Raw genomic sequence first — 21341 nt, 5'->3', positions numbered from 1 at the left:
AGCCTCAGAGAAGTGGTTCCCAATCCCTGAGACTGTACCAGATATTTACATTGAGGCTATCTCAAGAAATTTTCTGGAAAACTTCCTTTTCTCCACCCACTCCCACTTCAAAGCAAGAAGCAAGACCCCTAAAGCTGGTGGCCTCCGTGGCTTCTTTAAAGTGGCTTCTGGAAAGCTGATCTGGTGGAACAAATTGCAGACAAAGACCTCACTCCAGGGCCCCTTGAAATTACAGACCTGCTCTGGGGGAAGGAAGAGTGCCTCAGTTTCCTGAAGAAAGCAGTCACTCATACTTTTACTTATTTGTCCCTTGCTTTTGTCCTCAGTTGTTTGCACCCGTGACTGGGCATCACATCTGGTGGCCCGTGTTCCTCCTGTCCTTCCAGGCGTCAATGCAATCCTTGTGGTCCCCAGGATGAACCACAGCTTCTCCACCGGGCAGGTCATGCCCTCCACTGCATGGCTCACACTCACCTCCATCCTTGTTGCCCGCCTCTTGTTTTCAGAACCCAGGACCAAGCCATGCAGGGCTCTCTCTCACCTCCTTGTTGAGCCTATGCACACTCCCTGTTCTCAGCCTTCCCCTTCTCTGCCTCTTCTTCGAGGGCCACCTCAAATGTCACCCCCTTTGGGAAGCCTCCCCAGCTTTCCTGGGTACCACACGGCTCTTGCCTCTATTCCATGTCCCTTTGTCCAGATCTTTGTGACTCCAGACCTCCTGTGATAACTGTTCATTTATTCTCCTCTGTCAGACTTTGAAGGCCAGTGGCCCCTTCTGAATCATTTCTGCACACTCAACAACTGACACAGTCCCTCATAAACTGTGGGCATCTAGAACATCTATAGAATGAACGAAGACCACTTCATTGAGGTTTCTGGGAAAATGTGTTAAAAGGCAGGACTCAAAACTAAATATACTGACCTTCCTTCTTCATATATCCTGTGTGATCTCAACTCTGCAAAATGATGATAGATATAGATAGATGATAGATAGATAGATAGATAGATAGATAGATAGATAGATAGATAGATAGATAGATAGATAGATAGATGATAGATAGATAGAGAGAGAGAGAGAGAGAGAGAGAGAGAGAGAGAGAGAGAGAGAGAGATAGATAGATAGATAGATAGATAGATAGATAGATAGATGATAGATAAAGACACATAAATAGCTAGATAAGCAAGCAAAGAACAAAAAACAAAGGAAATATGACTCTCAAAAATGGAATTACAGGAAATGGATAGTCTTTTCAACAAATGGTGTTGAAAAAATTGGATATCCACATGTAAAAGAATCAAACTGAACCTTTATCTTACACCATATACAAAAATTAACTCAAACTGGATCAAAGACCTAAACATATGTTCTGAAAGAATAAAACTCTTAGGGCAAATCATAGAAGAAAACATAGGGCAAAAGCTTCCTGCCCTGGCCGGGTAGCTCGGTTGGTTAGAGCTTTGTCCCAATACACCAAGGTTGCGGGTGTGATTCCTGGTCAGGGCACACGCCCAGGTTGCAGGCTCGATTCCCAGTGGGGGGCAGGCAGGAGGCAGCCGATCAGTGTGTTTCACTCACATCAATGTTTCTCTCTCCCTCTCCCTTCCTGTCTCTAGAAATCAATTTTAAGAAAAAAATGAGCACAGGACTTGAATAGAAATTTCCCCAAAGATGATATACAAATGACCAATAAACACATGAAAAGACGCTTAACATTAAGAATCATTGGAGAAATGCAAATCAAAACCACAGTGATACCACTTCATACCCATGAGGATGGCTACTATCCAAAAAAAATCAGAAAATAAGTGTTAGCAAGGATGTGAGAAACTGGAACGCTTTTTGCTGTTCATGGTGAATGTAAAATGGTGCAGCCGCTGTGAAAACCAGTATGGTGGTTCCTCAAAAAATTAAAAATAGAATTACCCAGTGATCTAGCAATTCCATTTCTGGGTATATATACCCAAAAGAATTGAAAGCAGGGACACAAAGAGATATTTGTACACCCATGTTCACAGCAGCATTATTCCTAATAGCCAGAAAGTACAAGAAACTCAGGTGCCCACTGACAGATGAACGGATAAACAAAACGTGGTCTGTCCACACGCTGGAATAGTATTCAGCCTCACAACTAGGAAATTCTGACACATGCCACAACGTGGATGAACCCATGGACATTATGCCATGTGAAATAAGCCAGTCACCAAAGGAAAAATACTATATGATTCCACTTATATGAAGTACCGAGAGTAGTCAAATTAGAGACAGAGAGTAGAATGGTGGGTGCCAGGGGCTGGGGGAGGGGAACGGGGCATTAGGGCTTAATGGGGACAGAGTTTCTGTTTTGAAAGATTAAAAGAGCCTGGGGATGGACGCCGGTGATGGTTGCACAACAATGTGAATGTACTTAATGCCACTGAACTGTATGCTTAAAAGTGGTTAAGATGGTAAATTTTACATTATGTGTATTTTACCACAATAAAAAGAATACAAAAGTTAAAACTTACAAAATGAAATTATAAATGATTTCTTTCTTTTAACTTTTCCATATTTCCCAAGTGATCTATAATAAATAAAAAAGAAACCTTTTTTTCTTTTTTTAAGAAAATATGTCAGGCCCCTTTCACCTAAACATCTGGACTGGCCATCGGAGCCGGAGCCTCCACCACTCCTAGGCCTGCTGGGCCGCGGGCTTCCATCAGCTTTCTCTACCTGACACCAACATTTGGTTTCCATTCCCAACTCTTGGAGATCAGCTCCTGCTGGTTTCAGGTCCAGCGGAAAGAAAGCAGCTCTTGGGAGGGTCGGCTTGCATCCCAAGGGGGTGAATCTGGCTCCACCAGTGGTGAGCTGCCTTGCCCAGACACCCCCAGGCCCTGGAGCCATCCATCCTGCAGACTACCCACCCACTGTCAGCAGGGCAGGCGAATTTCCTGGCGCGGTAACCCAAGCCCCTCTCTGCTCCCCACGGGCTCTGTTATTAATCTCAGGGCAGATCCTATGTCCGAAGCTGAGACAGCTGTCCCCACGTGCAGCTGCTCCAGGCCAACAAGCAGATGACTTCCAGCATTACCACCTCCCTGCCAATGACCAGGCAGAAAACTGGGCTTTCCTGCCAAAACCCTTGCTCATGCAATTGCCTGGGCCTTCACACCACCACATCAGGGTCCACTGGGCTCCCTGTTCACTCCCTGGTTCATTCCAGGTTAGAATGCAACTCCAGGCTCATGAGCTCCTGAGCAACTTGGACTTCTTGGACTGAGAAGGAACACAGTGGTGTCCCAGTTGGTCCTATTGTGGTTGAATCAATAAGAGATTGTTTTAGCCCACAATCGATGCTTGGCCCTGGGTTACCTGCCATGGCAGACAAAGCCATCTAGAATGGGGCTCCTGACCCCAGGGGCATGCAGCCCAGTGGCAGAGCAAGAGCAGAAAACAAGAACAAAGCAAGCCAAGACAGGACTAGGGGGAAGTGGCTCATGGCAGACACTCGGCCAGGTGCCACACAATCCAGAACACAGCACAACCAACTGCAGGAACCACTGTTCACACTGGATTCCAAGTGCAACACACAGCATTGATTTAAATGGCTCACTAACGCTCCCACAGGAAGTTGCTTTGATTAGCCCCATCTTACAGATGTGTAAACAGGTGCATGTTAACAGTAACTTGCCCACAGCTAGAGGTAGAGCCGAGTTTCTAACGTAGATGTGCCTGACTCCAAAGTTCTGAGTATGAGATCTGTTATCAGGCCCAGCCACCACACCTCAACTTAGCTGAGCCTTTATAAACTTATCCACCAACCTACACACAGCTGGCAGATACCCACCCAGCATAAACATAATTCTGGTTCTATATTGGCAGATACCAGGGACATAGAGATGACCAAGGAAGACAATCCCTGATCCCAGAAGCTTCCCTGCTAGGGTGTCCCAAGATTCCATGCACTCGTGATTTGGGCCCTCTGTATTTTCTAGGACACAGCTGTGACTCAGTCTTAACTGCCCCTATGATTCCCCAACATGCACACCAACAGGCACAGAAGAATCAGTGTCAGCCCATATGGTCAGCCCCATATGGACAGCTAACACCTGGACCAAGATACAACTAGCATCAGTCTATAGAAGTTCATCATGTCTGTCTGAAACACTGTTCTCAGTCTTAGGAATCCTTTGGGCCATCTGTGGTTTAGTTGGGACACCACTCACCGAGGACACCTTTGTGGAGGGACACAGCTTCATGTGTTTGGCTCTGCCAGTCAAGATGGCCCTTGGTTTTCATTTCAACTGCATTTCCCAGCATAGGACAAGCTGAGCTGGGGAGGAAGGAAGCTCACACTCCCCACCCTCAAGTTCAGCACTCAGACCCCCGAGGAGAAAGAGAAAGACCAAACAGAAACTGACAGCTCATGGTCTAGTCCAGAGCTGTTTTCAGGAAAAATAAGTTATTGCTGATGGCAGGAGGAGAGAGGGGCACATGGGCAATAATGGCAGAAACGATTTAGCCTCAGATCAAAATTACTGGCCCTACAAAGAGTCTAGAAACCACAGTCCATTATTTGGCACTTGATTTAATAACTGGGGACAGGTAGGGGAGAGAAAGGTAGGTGAATCCAGGGTCCTCTGATGCCAAAAAAAATGCCCTATCTATAAATCAAGAAGTGAGGCAAAGATATCACCCTATTTTAACCATGTCCTGGACCCACACATCTGCCCCCCTCTTCAGAGTGAACAGGGAGGAAGAAAGGAGGAGAGATGATGACTGTAAGTGGAATCAAACTACCATTCACTTTCCAGTACCTCTTTCTCTCTCCTCAGAGCCCTCCTCCTCTGCCATCCTTTGTAAGAAATGTGAAGCCCCTTCCTTCCAGCTCAGCCAAAGTTTTGACTTACACAGTGACCAACATGAGCGTGCGCACACACACACACACACACACACACACACACACACACACACACACAGACCAATAGACACACAAAAACCTTCAAGAATCACCTGAAAAACTATTAAAATAATTTTTTTAATGCATGAAGGTAGCTGGATATAAGATCAACATGCTCCAGGTCAACAGCTTTCCTATTTGCCAGACATAAACATTTACAAACGTCAAAGAACAAAAGGATCGCATTCACGACAGTGAAAAAAACTATAAAATGCCTAAGAAAATCTAACAAGATCTGGATAAATGGAGCATATCTTGTTCCTGAAAAACACACGATATTATAAACACTGAATCCTATTCATCCATTAAGTCAACACAACCTAAATCAAAACCCCAATGGCATGTTTGATAGAACTAGAAGAGATCATTCTAAAATGCATGCACCCCCAAAAGTGTACAAAAACAGCTAAATTTATTTTGATAAAGATGAGCAGTGAAGGGGAAATTGCTCTATCAGCTAAGGAAACATACGATAAAGGTAGAGTAATTAAAATAGTGTGGTTTTGGCACCAAATAAAATTGAGAGTTCAGAAAAAGGACCATGTCCACAGGGAAATTTAGAATGTGATTAAAGTGGTGTTTTAAATTATTGGGAAAGAATAGATTATTCATTATAAATGTGAGGGAAGGTTGGGAAAAAACTAAAGTTAAATTCCTACCTCGGAGCCTACTTTTATGTAAAAACCTGAATGGGAAAGCCATGTGTTTATCATGATTCTTCACACAAGGCTGTCTTAATAGGTTTTTGATGCTCAAAGCCACTGTCAGTCCTAATACTGCTTGAAATCTGGGATCAATCTAACTCTCCAAGGCCTCAACTATCTGATGTAGCTTTCCCTTTTCATTTCTGTTTGTGTGGTAGGCTAAATAATCACCCCCAAAGATGTCTTCATCCTAATCCCTGGAACCTGTGAATATGTTTTCTTACATGAGAAAAGGGACTTTGCAGCTGTGATTAAATTAAGGATCTTAAGGTGAGATGATCCTAGATTATCTACATGGGCTCAACCTAATCACAAGGGTCCTTATAAGATGGTGAGCAGAAGGATCAGGGTCAGAGAAAAAGGAAATGTTGGAAAAAGAGACTGGAAGATGCCATTTGAAGATGAAGGAATGAGCTATAAGTCAAGGAATGCCAGCAGCTTCTAGAAGCTGGAAAAAGCAAGGAAAGGGACTCTCCCTTGGAGCCTCCAGAAGGATCGGTCCTTTGAATACCTTTCAACCCAGTGAGAGCCAATTTGGACTTTTGACCTGGAGAACTGTAAGATAATTAATTTGTGTTGTTTCAAGCCATGAAGCTTATGGTTATTTGTTACAGCAGCAATACAAAACTAATACAGCTTACAAAGTGGTTATTCCTGCCTTAGCCAGTTTGCTTAAAGCATCAACCTAAGGAATGAAGGATTTCAGGTTCGAAACCAGTCAAGGGCACGTACCTTAGTTGCAGACACATCAATCAGTTGATGTATCTCTCTCATATAGATGTTTCTCTCTCTCTCTCTCAAAAGTAATGGAAAAAATAACCTCAGGTGAGGATTTAAAAAAACAAAAAACAGTAAAAAACAAGGTGATTATTCCTTTCCAGGGAACTTTCTGCAATAGCCTAGAGATATAGCACCAAATAAGACAGATGGGATCCCTGCCCTCAGAGAACTTACAACCTCGGGGTAGATAACTAACCATCAATCAATTAATTATAGGATTTGACTTACAGTCATTATGAGCTTCTAAGTCAGAGAGCAAGCTCTGAGGGCATGTAAAAAAGGGGTCTGACCTTACCTTGGGGGACAGCAAAAGTTTCCCTGAAGATATGATGTTTAAGCTGATCTCTGAGCTTTGAGCAGAAGTTAGTTAGCCCAAGAGAAAACAAAGACTGGTCAAGGCAGGAAGCCGCCTGAGGTTAAAAGGCAACCTTGGTGGTGAGCAGAGAACCCAGAGACAGGAGCCAGGATAAAACTCCCTCCAGGCGCCTGATGTAGGGGTCTCCCCCGCCTGCTCAGCTGCCTCTCCAGGGAGGCCCACATGTTCAGAGCTCTTGCATGAAGAGTTTCAGGGACTGAGCTAATTATTATCATCAGCTGTGGGACAAGAGAGGAAGAGCCTGGCAAACCCGTTAGAGGCCCAGGATTTCATCACCCCAGAAACAGGGGTGCCCAGGCAGGCTGAGACCTCTGAGAGCCAGAGCATCTGCCTAGAATCAGCCGTGTGGCCAAGTCAATCACAAAGAGGCAGGAAGAAGGAAGTGCTGATTTCCTAGATAAGCCCTTCCAGGGGAGCAGGAATGACAAAAATGCCAGATGCCAGAGGCAACTGGCTGGGCACTGACAGCAGAAGCCAAATCAGAAAAGAACTGCTACCCTTCTCTTAAAGGCTTCCCAAGTGCGACTGGGTGTGTGGCGGGTCCTGGCGCCTCCTAGGGCCAGCAGGGTGGCAGAATCGGCAGGCAGCCTGCAGCAGCCCTGATTCCAGAGGCTACACCCTGGGGAAGAGGGAAGCCTAGCCTTTCACAATGGCTCCAAGCAAGGAAGACCCTCTGCTGGGCCTCCTGGGGCTAGGATCTGAGGGCTTCTCAGAACAAGGAAGGGGATAGGACCAGATACTTTCAAACAAAGACATAAAATGTTTGGGCTGCAAACTGAAGCCAGTCATGGATGCAAACAACTTAAACACACACATACTCCCTTCGGTAAGTGTTGGCGCCCCCCCCCCATCTTGTTCAGAGATAAAAGTAGGGTGAGGGAGCTGTAAAGCAGGGCCTTCATCCAGTGAGCAGGAACCGCTGAGTAATAATTAGTCTGCATATTTAACCCATTTCCTCATTTAATCTCAGCCCAATCCTATTAGTTTCATGTTACTTATGAGGCACCGAGTCAACGGAGGGAAGTGCCGGCTTGACTTCGAGTCATGACAGGCGGCTGCAGGAGACACGCCAGAAGTACTTAGGGTTCCCTTGGCTCTCATGCCCCCTGGGACACGAAGCTCATCAGAACTCCTCGGCCACTGACCTCACTATGGGCATCTCAGGGCCTCCAGACCCTCTAACCTGCTCCCCCGTCAAATTCTGGGGCAACCCTCTGTGCTCACCCCCCAGGAGCTGTGGTTCCACTGGAAGCTAGGCCTGCCCCCCACCCCTCTCTCAAAGTCTTGAAAACCTGAGCAGGGAATCTGAAAATCCAGCAGCACCCTGGCTTCTATATTTCTCTGGCTCCCCCAAAGCAGCAGGGTGGGCGACTACAGGGTGAGGTTGGAAATGACCCTAGGGAAAGCGCTTTGGATCAGCTCCTGCAGGGTAAAGGGCACGATAACTGCTGAGGCATTTAACCTTGACTCACTAAGCCACAGTTTCCCAGAGCACATCGTCTAGAACACCATCTTAAGGAAACACTCCCAGAAAAGGATCTGGTGGCCTCAGATGGCTATGAAACGCCCCATTTCCCAGGCTTTGCAAGGCCCGTCAGTACACTGCCCGTTCTGAGAAAGCCTCTATCATTTCAAGAGGCTGCATAGTTTTTACTAGATATTGTTCTAAGCACTTCATTAACAATAACTCCTTTAAGCCCCAGAATGACCTGATGAAGTAAGTACTAGGATCGCTCCCTTTTACAGATGGGGACACTGAGGCACAGAAAGGTCAGATGACTGGATCAGGGTCACCAAGAGCAGGGATTCAGACCCAGGAAGCCTGCTCTTCACACCCTCCCTCTTTATTAAGGAAACTCTTGAACTTGGTTCGCAAGCTTCTTCTCGTAACTCCCGTTAACACCTAACGGAACAAGCTCCGGATGTTCGTCCAGGTAGGGGGAGCTGGAGAAGGTCAGCAGGCAGCCTGGCCAGCTCTGACCTCTTGCAGAGCACTCTGGAGGCAGCTGGGGGTGGGGCAGACAGCGAGGCGCGGGTGGTGGGAGCCCACACCTCTCTCTCTGAGTGTTACAGAATTAACCTGGACTGGGTCCAGCTCCTTTCAAGGTGGTCTCATACAGGCCACCAAAGAGAAACATCTAGACCCTGGTTTCTGGGAGGCGAGAAAAGGAAGACCAGGCAAGAAAGGCTGAGACCCCTGACTCCTCAGAGAGAACAGTGTGCCGTGTGTCTACTTCCATAGGATCGGCTGCAGGATTCCCAAAAATCCTCCAACAGTTAGTTATTGTTACTCTATTCCCCTGCCCCAGGCAGAGTTGGTCGGGGTCCAGCTCACACACTCTCGAAGCGGCAATGAAGTGTCGGACCAGTGCAAGCCAAGAGAAGCCTGCAGTGGTGTTCTTATTGCCATAGGAATTGTTTCTCTGGGAATGGATTTTAAAATAACAGACAAGCTGGGCTGGAGGAGAGGAGAGAGATGAAGAGAGAGGAGATTCAGAAAACCGCGGGGCCTTAGGAAAAGGCCATTCCGTGCGATCTTCAGGAAAACTCCCCCTTTTCCACCTATTCCTACTTCAAAGGAAAGAGCAGGAATCCCTAAAGCGGGTGGCGTCCCTGGCTCTTCTAAACGTGGCTTCCAGAGCTGGCCTGGTGGAGACAAAGCACAGACAAGGACCCTTCTCCAGGACCCCTCAGATCGACAGGCCTGTATGGGGCCAGAGACCACAGCCTCGGTTCCCCAGAGGAGAGAGAGCAAGGCATTTGTTCATTCATCCATTCAACAAGCAGCCACAGAATACCTGATATGTGCAAGCCGAGTGCTAGATACTAAAATTAGGCTACAAAACCCCATGGAGGAAAAACACAAGTATCTTACAAAAACGCAGAGTGCGTGAACACCAGGCCGTGCTGCCTTTTCAAAGCTGAGAAACACTGCAGTCCTTGCGACGTTCCAAGGAGCAAAGCAGCTGGGTCCCAGCATCCCCCGAGCCCTGGCAAGGGCCAGAAACCCGTCTGCAACTTGCCCCGTCTATCTGGTCCACAGGGGCCAGGGGCTGCCAGCTGCACAGACTAAGCACTCCTCTCCCTGTTGCTCCACCCCCACTGTCTCTGGCCAGCTTCGGGTCTCTCGCACTGTTAACTGGCTTCCCTCCTCTGGCTCTTCCTCCTTTGCCCCATCTCCCTGCACCAGCAAAGCTGGCACCAGTCCCACTATGATCCTGACTCAACATAAAGCCCAAGCTCCTTAGGGTGGCAGAAAAGGGGCTTTGTGTACAGGCTCCAAAGGTCCAGCCTGCCCTGCCCCCACCCGCCTGCCTGCAGCCCATGGTCCAGTCATTTTTTTTTTTTTTGAGCAAGAAGGAGAGAAACATTGATTTGTGTTCCACTTATTTATACGTTCATTGGTTGCTTCTTATATGTGCCTTGATTGGAGATCAAACCCGTAACCTTGGCGCATCGGGACAACACTCTAATCAACTGAGTACCCATCCAGGGCCCATGGTCCAGTCATTCTAAACTCAACTGCACTAACCACATGCCAGGCACTGTTGCGCCTCCCTGCCCTTACATGGCTGTTCTGTCCACCCAAAATGCACTCCCCTGTGACTGCTGAGCACACCCTGCTCATCCTACAAGACTCACTTAAAACATGACTCCTCTGGGGATCCACTAGGCCAGTATTTCCCAAAGTATGGAGTCTGGAACCCCATCTGTGACCTCCCATATTGTGAAACCTCCCAACCTTTGCGAGGCACAGTAGCACACTACACATCACTAGCCCTAGTAGTGTTGACTACATGTTTTCCTAACCACTTTATTAATTCATTTAAGCCCTAGGACAACTTAATGAAGTAAATACTATGATCACCCCATTTTACAGAGGAGAAAGCTGAGGTACAAAGACACTCAAATTCACACATACCCCAACTCTCCTGGACAAGTACTTGCTTACATGCATGCCCCTTGCCTGCACACCCCACTTCACACGCATTTGTGTCACAGAAAATTCCACGGTGGTTCATGGGTCTGCCTTTCCCAACCAGTCTCTGAGTTCATCAAGGCCAGAGGCTGGGTCTGATTACCCGTCATCTCACTACCCCCAGGGCCAAGTACATAGTAGGTGCTCAATAGTAACTTCTTGAAAGTAAGGCATCAGGGTAACTGCCCTCCTGTTTGAGTCCCCAGCTCTAGCCTGCCTACTGTGGGTCTGGTGATGGATGGGTGGTTAAATGCCTGGCCTGGATAAGCTCACATTCCCAAGAGGCAGGGGTGGGTGATGGGCAGTGAAGGTTGGAGCACTCATGTCCCAGGTAGACCAGTCAGGGCCATGCTGGGGCATAAACAGGTAGGAGAAATGACTCTATCTGTGGGGAGGGAAAGTAGGAAGTGAGTTCTCAGTACTCACACCGCAAACAATCACAGACACAAGAGGCACAGGGAGCTGCTCACAGAGAGGTGAACGGAGCAGAGGTCCGGAAGACTTCCTGAAGGAAGGCTGCTCCAGGAGAGGGTGGAGCCCAGGAATGGGAGAGGCATTGGGGTGAGGAAGGGACACACCAGGCACCTTAGCTCCACTGAAACGACAAGAAAGAGACTTGAGAGTCAGACAGAGTCTGGAAGGCCAGGAGGACAAACTGGAAAGCATGGGAGGCGAAGAGACCCCTGCACTCCCCCAGGGAGTAGGGTCTCCCACTGCAGGTCTTAGCCCAGAGGGGCTGTGGAATCAGTTTTCTGAGTCTTGGCAAGCACTTTTTTATGAACTAGAGAGAATACAATAAAAAAGGGAGTATCACATATGGTAACAGTAAGCATTATTTTGTGAAACTTGTTTCAGATGTGTAGTATGCATGCGAAGGCAGGCGTCCTCAGTCACCATATAAAAGGTATTTCTTATTATGGGTCATGATGAAATAATCTCAAAAAAACTCCATTCTCTACGCAGTGCTTCCTAAACCTGGCTGCACCCAAAAAGCACCTGGGAGGCCATTAAAACACATCTCCAGGCCCTAGACTTCCTGAGTCATGGATAGGCCTAGATATCCAATTCTTTTATCTCCCCAGTTGATCCTGATAAGTCCATCAGCACTCTGCTGCTTAGGGGATACTGCTCCTAAAGCATGGGATCAAGACCAGCTAAATAATTTGTGGAGCGCAGTGCAAAATAAAATGCAGGGCCTCTCGTTTGAAAAGCTGGTGAAATGTGCCACTGAAAGTACTAAACTGTCCTGGCCCATGTGGCTCAGTGGTTAGAGCGTCAGCCCCCCCCACACACACACCTCAACCCTCTCTACCCCCCACACTGAAGGGTGGCAGGTTCAATTCCCAGTTAAGGGCATGTACCTGGGTTGTAGGTTCAATCCCCAGCCCTGGTCCAGATGAGTGCGGGAGGCAACCAATCGATGTGTCTCTCTCACATCGATGTATCGCTCTCTCTCACTCCTCCGTCTCTCCCCCCCTCCATCTCTCCTTTCCACTCTCCCTGAAAAGCAATGGAAAAAATATCCTCAGGTGAGAATTAACAAAACAACAAAAAAAGTACGAAACTACATAGCTTTTCCCCTTGCTTCTTAGGTCTCTCTCTCTCTTGACCTGTCATTTGTGTTCTGTTTCACGTGTGCTCCCTAGGGCACGGGGATACAGGTGAGACAAGTGCAGACCCTCACAGGCACCCTTGCAACCCTCCCTGCAACTCCAAGGTGTGCAAGCACACACATGTGCAACCCTTCCCACCAGCCACGCATGGGACTGAAGCTCAGTGCCCTGCAGGGGGCAGAGAAGTCAGGCCAGGCCCTTCCCAAGGGCCCGCTATCCTACAGCGGACAGGCAACCCTCAAGCATGCTGCCATCTCTGCCTCAAGACACAGTGGGAACCAGGGTGGCAAGAGGCTCTCCCTTGCTGGGTCACCCCGCTAAACACTCTGTGGCAATGCCAGGCCAAGGCAGGGACTGCAGCCACCAAGTTCTACTCCGGGATGTCACAGGGTACGTGCACCCAATCCCAGCCCTCCCTGAGCCCACACCCAAGTTCTAGCCAGAAGCAGAGGGTGGCAGTGGTCACTGGGAAGGAGTAGAAAGGGGGACGCCAGGTGGACTTGAGGTGCCAGAGGATGGAGGCCAAGCAGCTGAGAATCCTCCTGAGGAGGGGGCAGGAGAAATGATAGGAAGTGGTGAGAGCTGGGACATGGCACAGGCTGAGAATCAAGTCCCCGAGTATGCTCCATTGTCCCATGAGATTTCACTTACAAAGCACATATTCTTTTTTTTTAATCCTCATCAGAGGATATTTTTTCCAGTGTTTTTCCGAAAGAAAGGAAGGGAGAGAGAGGGAGATAGAAACATCTATATGAGAGAGACACATAGATTGGCTGCCTCAACCGAGATACATGCCCTTGGCCAGAATTGAACCCGGGACCCTTCAGTCCGCAGGCCAACGCTCTAACCACTGAGCCAAACAAAGTAGGGCACAAAGCACACATTTAAAAATAAGAGTATGGCCCTGACCGGGTGGCTCAGTTGGTTGAGCATAATCCCGTGCACAGAAAGGTCGCCAGTTTGATTCCCAGTCAGTACACATACCCAGGTCTTGGATTTGCTCCCCAGTCAGGGTGGGTATGGGAGGCAACCAACTGACGTTTCTCTCTCACATCAATGTTTCTCTCTCTCCCTCTCTTCCTCTTACTCTAAAAGAAATCAATAAAAACATATTTTTTAAAAAAGATAAAGAGTTTTGAGAATTTCAAAATGGTGAGCGCAAAGCATTAAACCCCAAGCATGGGACCCTGCTTAGCACCAGGCCCTGGCCTCTGCGCTGGTCAAATGGCCCTGCCTGGGGAGACCTGAAGGGAGGAGGGAGACCGCAAGGGAGGGACAGAGAGGGAAGCAGGAGAAGTGGGAGAGGAGAGAAGGGGAGGGACGAGTCCCAATGCAGCAGTGTCATCCTGTCAGGGATCAAACCCTTTCCAAAGCTGACTTGCCAGAGAGTTCCTGAATGGAAAACAGAAAGAGGCTTTGGATTCCTTGCCATTGCTTCTTAGAATCATCTGAAAATGGGTAAAAATCCTGAACATCGGGCCAGAATACAGCCGTGTTTTGAAAAGAACAGAAGCAAGTTTCCCTGAGCAGCCCTGGAGCCTTCCTTCCTGGTGCGCCGGGTCATTTCTAAAAGAGGTCTGTCCATCCAGGGCCACTGTGTGACTGATGCCACAGGGACAGCAAAGTGACCCTTGGTAGGACCCATATCAGCTCTATATTCACGGCCTCAGTGGGTCCTTGGTGGATGCGATTTGTTTCACTCAACACAGCTGGCAGAGCCCGACTCTGGTTTGAGCCCTGGGCTGGACCCAAAAACAAGCAGGTGAGTGATGTCCCACTGGCACTCACAGTGTACCATTGGCACTCACTGCCTATCATTGGTACTCACAGTTTACCAGGGGGTGAAGAGCAGTTAAGGCTGAGAAGATACAGGAAGGAAACATTTGAACACAGACAACTTAACTGGGTCACTGTGATGCAGCCTTTATGACCAGGGACATTTGGGAAAAGGTCATTCAACTTGTGAGGATTTGGGGTGCACATGTCCCACTCCACATGTCCCCATAGGTGACATTTACACAGACTGCCTTAAACCTTGGCAAGAGGAGCCCCACTCTGGCCCCCCTCCAGCCATACCCCTCCCCACAGGGCACAGAGACTATGGGGTCAAGGGGACATAACCCCCAAGGCCCACAGCCCCCTTGTAGACCAAGTGTAGGTACCCAGGGGCCTGGAATTCCCTCCCGAAACAGCTGAGCCCAAGGTATGGCCAAGTGGCAGCTGTTAGGGTGAGGGGAGGAGCCTGGACTGGGGATAAAGTGTCCACAATGTGTGTGCACCAGGGGCAAGGTGAAACAAAGAGGAAAGTGAAGGGTGACTCTCCCTGAGCCACTGAGTCTAGCACAAAATTCAAGGAAACCAGGAGTTGTAACCGTGAACCTGGTCCCCTGGGTCATTAGGAGGATGTGTTTGTCAAAGTTAATGATAGAATATATTTTAACAGTTTGTAAGCTTGATTTATAACTTTTAAATATTCACACATATAGTATGTGGGCCTTCATTTGTACCCTAGCCCCAGGCCCCACAAATATTAGGGGTGTCCCACACTTGCAGGTCGGAAAGGCCAGGGAAGTCTACAGTCATCCCTGCAAAGTCATTTGGACCCGGCAGCATTAAATGGCTTCTCCAAAATATACCTCCTAGGAAAAATTGCTGATGGGAATGGAAAATGATAGATCTCCTCCAGTGGGTGATTTGACACTAACAAAACTATGTATGCATTTACCTTTCCACTCACACTTTTTAAAAATGTATCCTAAAGATTCATTGGCAAAAATATTAAATGAATAATGCACAACAACACATAACGTGGCATCGTATGCAACACAAAAGGTTAGAACAACACGATGTCTCTCAGTAGGGGGCGAGCTGTGTAAACCGTAGTCGTTCACAGCCCACAGAACTATGGAGCTGTGAAAATGAATGCAGGAGACAGTCACAGTGGGGGCCTCCTCTCACTGTGACCCCCCTCGTGAAATGACGAGTCTGTGGGGCCAAGAGGAAGAACCCACCCAATCCCCTGCCTCCTTCTAGACCTTCTAGACCCAGCTCTGGGGGCCCAGTTCTGGACATGGATGGTGCTGACGGATGCACAACACTATAAGTGTGTTTAATACCACTGAACTGTACACTTAAAGATGATTAAGATGGTAAATTTTGTTACATGTATTTTAACCACAGATTTTTAAATTGACAAAAAAATATGAATGCAGAAGGTACCTGTCCTGATATAGAACAGTCTCCATAACACATTATAAAGCAAAAAAAAAAAAAAAAGGCCAAGTGCGGGACAGTGTAACTAGTACACCACCTCCGTATACAGCAGGGAGGAAGACACACACACACACACACACACACACCCTTACATCTGCAAAAAGAAACAATGAAAAGATAAACCAAAAACTAATTCAAAACATAGCTACCTACAAATAGTAGATAAACATAAAATTCTTTATACAAGTATCCCAGTAATTAAATGAAAAAGAAATGTCAGAATTAGAATAGAACCATTTTGCAACCCTTAATGAAATAATGATGTAGACAAAAATCATCAACACATGACAAGAGGGAGCAATGACCAAACATTGTGGGATTTCTGAGATGATTCTTGACACTGGGCTTTGGTGAGCCACACACCTGAACATCTGGGTGCCCAAAATAATGGCAGAATGGGGAGGGGAAGGGAGGGAGTAGGCAGCCTCAAATGGTGTGGTAAGAATGACAGGTTCACTCAAATAAAGGAGAGGGATGGGCCAAACCCTCACCTGCTGAGGGTTGAGGAGAAACTGTCACTTATTCATTAGCATCAGCAGCATGAGAAGTGTGATCTCAGCGAGAGCAGCCAGTATACCTGGATGACCTGCAGGAGCAGCCAGTGAGCCAGTAAATGGGCTCAGGGAGTTTAAGGAATGTGTGCAAGTTCACACTATTAATTAGAGGCAGAGTCAGAAACCCCCACCCCACTGTGGTGAGAGGAGCAGTGGCCCTCAGACCCACAAAAAGGCCCTGCCCTGAGCCCTACACTTGAGAGGACCCTGCTCTTGCCTCCTCTCACTGTGACACACACACTCCCGCCGTGAAATGCCGAGTCTGTGGGGCTAAGAGGAAGTACCTACCCAATCCCCTGCCTCCTTCTAGACCCTGCTCTGAGGGCTCAGGTTCCCTGCCCAAGTGGTCCCAAGCCCAAGCCCAGGGCCACTTCTCCCAGGCCATCCTTCCAGACCAGACCCACAGCCAGTATGCCCGCTTCTAGGCTAAGGGGTATGGACTGAACGTGGACATGCAGGTTAAGGGATCCTAGGCCCGTGCATAACCCTCAGTATGAGAGAAATCCAGGGTAGATGATGGGCCAAGGCCAGCCTCCCCACCGACATCTTGCAGAGCAGAATTCTAAGGCATCTAAGAATTTCTCATTTGAACCTGGCCTCCAGGTAGGTCATTGTGAAGGTATACTCACGGAGGCTGGAGGGCAGAACTTGCTTCACCTACTCATTTAACCACCATTAGCTTGATGCATAGCCTATTTAGCCCTACAGCATGTGATTTCCACTTGTCCTTGGGCCTCAGGCCCTGTATAGAAAGAAGTAAGTGGTTTATGGAATGAGTATCATTCTTCAGGCGAGAAGCAAAAAGCAAACACTGTCCTTTGTCCCCTGGCCCACGAACCCGTTCTTTGGACATATTCATTCCCTTCTCTGCTGAAATCCAGCAGGTCCCACAGCTCTTCTGATTTCTCATAATCAGAACACTCTCTAAGAATTAATATTAAAACTTCCTCTTTTGTTCAAATTAAAACTTCTCCCTCCTCCAGCTGGGAAATGTGCTCCACTAATGGAATACAGGCCCTTCTCTGGTCTTATTCCTTGAGTCCTGAGCCCTGATCGCCTGCTGCTATTTTGGCCCTTTTCAGGTAGGATATGAGGTGAGGAGACAACAGATGAGATCCTTAATAAAAATCTGTGGGAGGGAGGAAGGGAAGTGAGTGAGATTTGCATACTTTAAAGAGTGTCACAAATGTATTGTCTTTACTGGAGTAGAATGGAAGAACTAGGGCACTGGGGAGGGAATTTGGGGACTCGGTTCTTAGTGCAGCCCTCCAGTCAATTAATGTTCCATTCCCCTTCAGCTTTTATTTGGCATCTGAACAGCTCTGCAGGATTCTTTTTAAAATATATATATATGTGAGTTTTTTATTGCATTTTAGAGAGAGAGAAAGAGAAATATTGATGTGAGAGTGGAACATCAATCGGCTGCCCCTTGCACCACCCTCCCACACACTGAGGATCAAGCCTGCAACCCAGGGATGTGCCCTGCATGGGAATCAAACTGGCAACCTTCTGGTGTGCAGGACAACGCCCAACCAACTGAACCACACAGGCTAAGGTCTGCTCTGCAAGATTCTACTGGAAACAGCCCTCCAAGGAATTGGAGTCCCCTTCTTTTTGCCAAAATAGCTTAAACAAAGGGCTTCTGGTGGAGATGACCAGAGCAGAGCATTCCTGGGTAAGGCAAGATGCCCCGAACACATTTCAGAGCCAGACTCCTGGCTAGGAGGGTAGACACATGCAGAGTGAAAGGGAGGGAGAGGGAGGGAGAGATGATAAGAACACACCACGTCCAAAAATCAGATACCAACAGGAACAATACCATGAAATAAAGGAAGACTGTTTGTCAAAAAACAACTCTGTTGCTTTGCCTGTCAACTGAGACCAAGCCACTATAAACACACACAAAGCCAAAGCTGTGAAGGGCACCATGCCAAACACTGTCCCCAAGCTGCATCTTCTGGGGCTCTTGAATTTCAAGGACATGGGCCACCTGTGACTGATAGCTAATGGGTTACCAGGCCAGCTCAAGCCTGCAATGCCCACACTGGGCTTTGCATGGAAGGGCTCAGTTATGCTCTGGAGCATCAATCTCAAACATTTGAAACCTTCTCCAAGTCCCCTTAACACCTCCTAGTATCCTATTCAGGAATCTATTTTCCACAAATTCATCCAGATCCTCCCTGAGCCTAATTACACCTTCTCCCTGCTCCCAATCTGATGGAAAGAGTTCTGGAAGATTAGCACATTTGTTTCGGTCTCTTTTTATTTGTGCTAAAACAATTCCTTCCAAGTTCCTGCAGCGGTCCCCAAGTTCCAGCCCACGGAACACCAGAACCCCCATCTCCATTCCCTAACTCCCTTCATGGACATCACCCTTAGCTCCTCTCAGAGTGCGTATTCCAAGCTACAGGAGCCTGGGGGTTTTCCTTCCCACATTTTTTAATTATAAAGTAAGGTATGAATATACACTCCTTGTAAAACATGCAAACAGGACATAGGCAAAGGAAAAAAATGGAAGTTCTCTTTTACTCTCTGCCCTCCCCAACCCCAGCCCCAGGTCTCTCCATATAGGTAACCATGGAAAATGGTTTCCTACAAACTTTTTTTCCAGGCACTTATATACCTAGACATAGATCAGAATTTTTTTTCATAAATGAGATCATGCTATACATATCATTCTGCAACTTGAAAAGCTTATTTTTCAGACTATTCTCATACGGAATTGTGCAGAGGCCACACTACTGAGGGTGTTTGGAGAACAGAAGCTTTGGGTAAGTATTTCCAAACATAATGGGGGAAATAAAATAGCATGCAAAGTTTTCCAGAAGCACTTTTATAAGCTTTTCTGAGTCTCGCTTTATCCAACCATTAAGTGTATGTTCTTCCCAGCACAAAATATCCCTGTCTCCTTCCTATAAGACATTGCCAGAATTCAACTTGGTCGCCCTCCCAGGTTTGGTCAATACAAGGAGAAAAGGCCCGGAGTCTGTCTCTTGCCTTTCTCCATAGCAATAACCAGAACAGTGCCAGAAAGCACGGGATTTGGGGAAAGCGTACTGGAGGTCAGTCCTGAGTCGCCACTGAATTGGGGGCCCCTCTCCGGCCCTCAGTTTTCTCTGTTAAAGGAAAAGTAATACCCTAATAGTTATCGCTGGAAGGGTTTTAGGATCAAAAGAGATGGATGGTAGGAATGCAGGTTGTGTGTTCTAGAGAGCTACTACAGTCGTGTGAGTCGTAATAATTACTAAATGCGGAAAAGCTCATTTCGAGCGGGTTGCAGAAATAAGGTGTTTGGCAGCTTTTACTTGCGCGTTACGCGTTTTCTAGGGGAACTCGACCGCCGAGCGCGGCGACGCTGCCTCAGCCTTCGCTGGAGTGGCCAGGGCGCCACCTGCCGGCGCAGGAGGAGGGAGCCGCGGGCCCGGGAGCCGCGGGCTCGGCGACCCGGCTGCTTCTCAGACCCACCGCGGGTCCATCCGATCCGAGCAGGCTCCGCGTCTCCAGGTGGCTGGGGAGCCGCAGCCGAGGCTCCTCCGCGGACCCAGACCAAATACCGGACAGAATTGCCCCTCCGGTGTCCCTGGGCAGCCGACAGGAGAGGCGGGGGACCCGGACGCACGGCCTCGGAAACCCGGGAACCTGCTGCCCAACACAAAGCCGCGGGCGCGCAGGTGAGCGCGGCGGCGCCACGTGAGCCGGGACCGCCCGGGGACTGCGCCGCCCAACCCCACCCCGCCTCCGTCGCCTCCCCGCGCCCCGCCGCGGGTTTCGGCCACCTCCGCTCCAAGCCGGGAGCCAAAGGGGAGAAGGTTGGGAGAGCAAGGAAAAGAGGAGAGAGGGTGGGCCCCGCACCTTTAGTCCCTCGGCCCGCGCCCCCAGCCCCCACTGTCCTATCCCCAGCCCCCAACCACCCCTCGTCCCCAGCCCCCAGTCCCCGACCGCCTGGCGCCCCCAGCCCCCACTGCCCCTATCCCCAGCCCCAGACCACCCTCGTCTCCAGCCCCCGTCCTCGACCGCCCCGAGCTCCCAGCCTCCTCCAGCCCTTGCCCCAGGCCCGCCGGCCTCGCTACTCACCGGCGGCCCCCGTAGCCGCTGCCCGGGGAGCCGGCGCCCGGCTCGGGGTAGCCGTGCTGCTGCAGGGCTGCGGCCGGAAAGGGGTAGAGAAAGCCGGTGGCCAGCGCCGACCCGCAGAGGCAGCAGCACGCCCAGGGCAGGAGGAGAGCCAGCTTCATCTTGCGCGGCCGCCTGCGGGGACCCGGAGTCCCGGGCCGGAGGACGGTGGGGAGCGCACCAGCCCCGGGACCGAGCCCGCTGCCCCGGCCCGGAGGAGAGCGAGGGAGCCGGCGAGCGAGCGGAGCCCGGGTCCGAGCCGAAAGTGGCTGGGGGGCGCCCACGCCTCTCCGGGGCCGCCTTTTCTAATTCAGCGAGGTGGGCTCTTCGCCGTCAAAGGGGGCGTGGGGCTTTCTCATTAACCCTCCGCAGTCCGGGGCGGAGGAGGCGGCAGTGGACGCAGAGTTGAGTTTCGAACTCCGTTGGGGGTCCCAGAAGCCGCAAGCGTGCGCCTGGGTCGCGCACACACACAATGTTTAGAACCTTCCTAACCAAACCCTCTCCGAGTCCGCAAACGCTTGTGGAGCACCCACGCCTTGCCTGGCAATTTCACCAGGCAGAGTTGTTTAAATCCCCACAACATTGCTCTCTTTATTAGGCTCTCCCCATTTTTCAGAGGTGGAAACTGAGGCTCAAAAACATTAAGCCAGAAAAATACACGCTTCTTGTCCAGGACTCTTTGGACCAAGCCATTGCACACCCAGTCTCCCCCTTTCACCTCCCGCCCTGACCTCCAAAGCTGTCTCTGCGAGGGGAGAAGTAGCTGGGGATGAGGGAAGCTCTCAGTTTGGGTGAGGATTTGTCCCTAGAATCACAGATGCATGAGTCATCCGATCTCTAGAGGAGCTGGGGAAGCTTTAATACCTCACCTTTTACAGATGAAAAGGCTGAGTCCCAGTTCACACATGAGCCCTCCTCCCCAAGTTGGTCCTATCTGAGCTGCAGGATCCCCACAGCACTTTACGCTGCCCAAGAGACAGGTACCACCTGAAATCTACCCTGTGCCTCACCC

The 21341-nt window shown here is 49.2% G+C and overlaps 1 protein-coding gene across 5 annotated transcripts in view; it reads right to left on the bottom strand.

Moving 5' to 3' along the window:
* Window positions 1-20837, bottom strand: part of COL26A1 (collagen type XXVI alpha 1 chain) — a 158595-nt gene extending 137758 nt beyond the window's left edge. The window contains exon 1 of one of the 5 annotated variants that reach the window (XM_087815581.1): window positions 20294-20837. In XM_087815581.1, coding sequence (XP_087671707.1) covers window positions 20294-20451 — 158 coding nt within the window. In that variant the 5' untranslated portion in view covers window positions 20452-20837. The remainder of the gene's footprint in view (window positions 1-20293) is intronic. The other 4 variants (XM_087815580.1, XM_087815579.1, XM_087815578.1 and 1 more) reach the window with 4 other exon arrangements.
* Between the last annotated feature and the right edge of the window lie 504 nt (window positions 20838-21341).

The sequence above is a fragment of the Miniopterus natalensis genome, chromosome 3 (genome assembly GCF_054644295.1).
Source record: "Miniopterus natalensis isolate mMinNat1 chromosome 3, mMinNat1.hap1, whole genome shotgun sequence".
In the NCBI taxonomy this organism is placed as follows: domain Eukaryota; kingdom Metazoa; phylum Chordata; class Mammalia; order Chiroptera; family Miniopteridae; genus Miniopterus; species Miniopterus natalensis.
The sequence above is the reverse complement of the archived record's forward strand: the minus strand, read 5'-3'. Positions and strand labels throughout refer to the sequence as shown.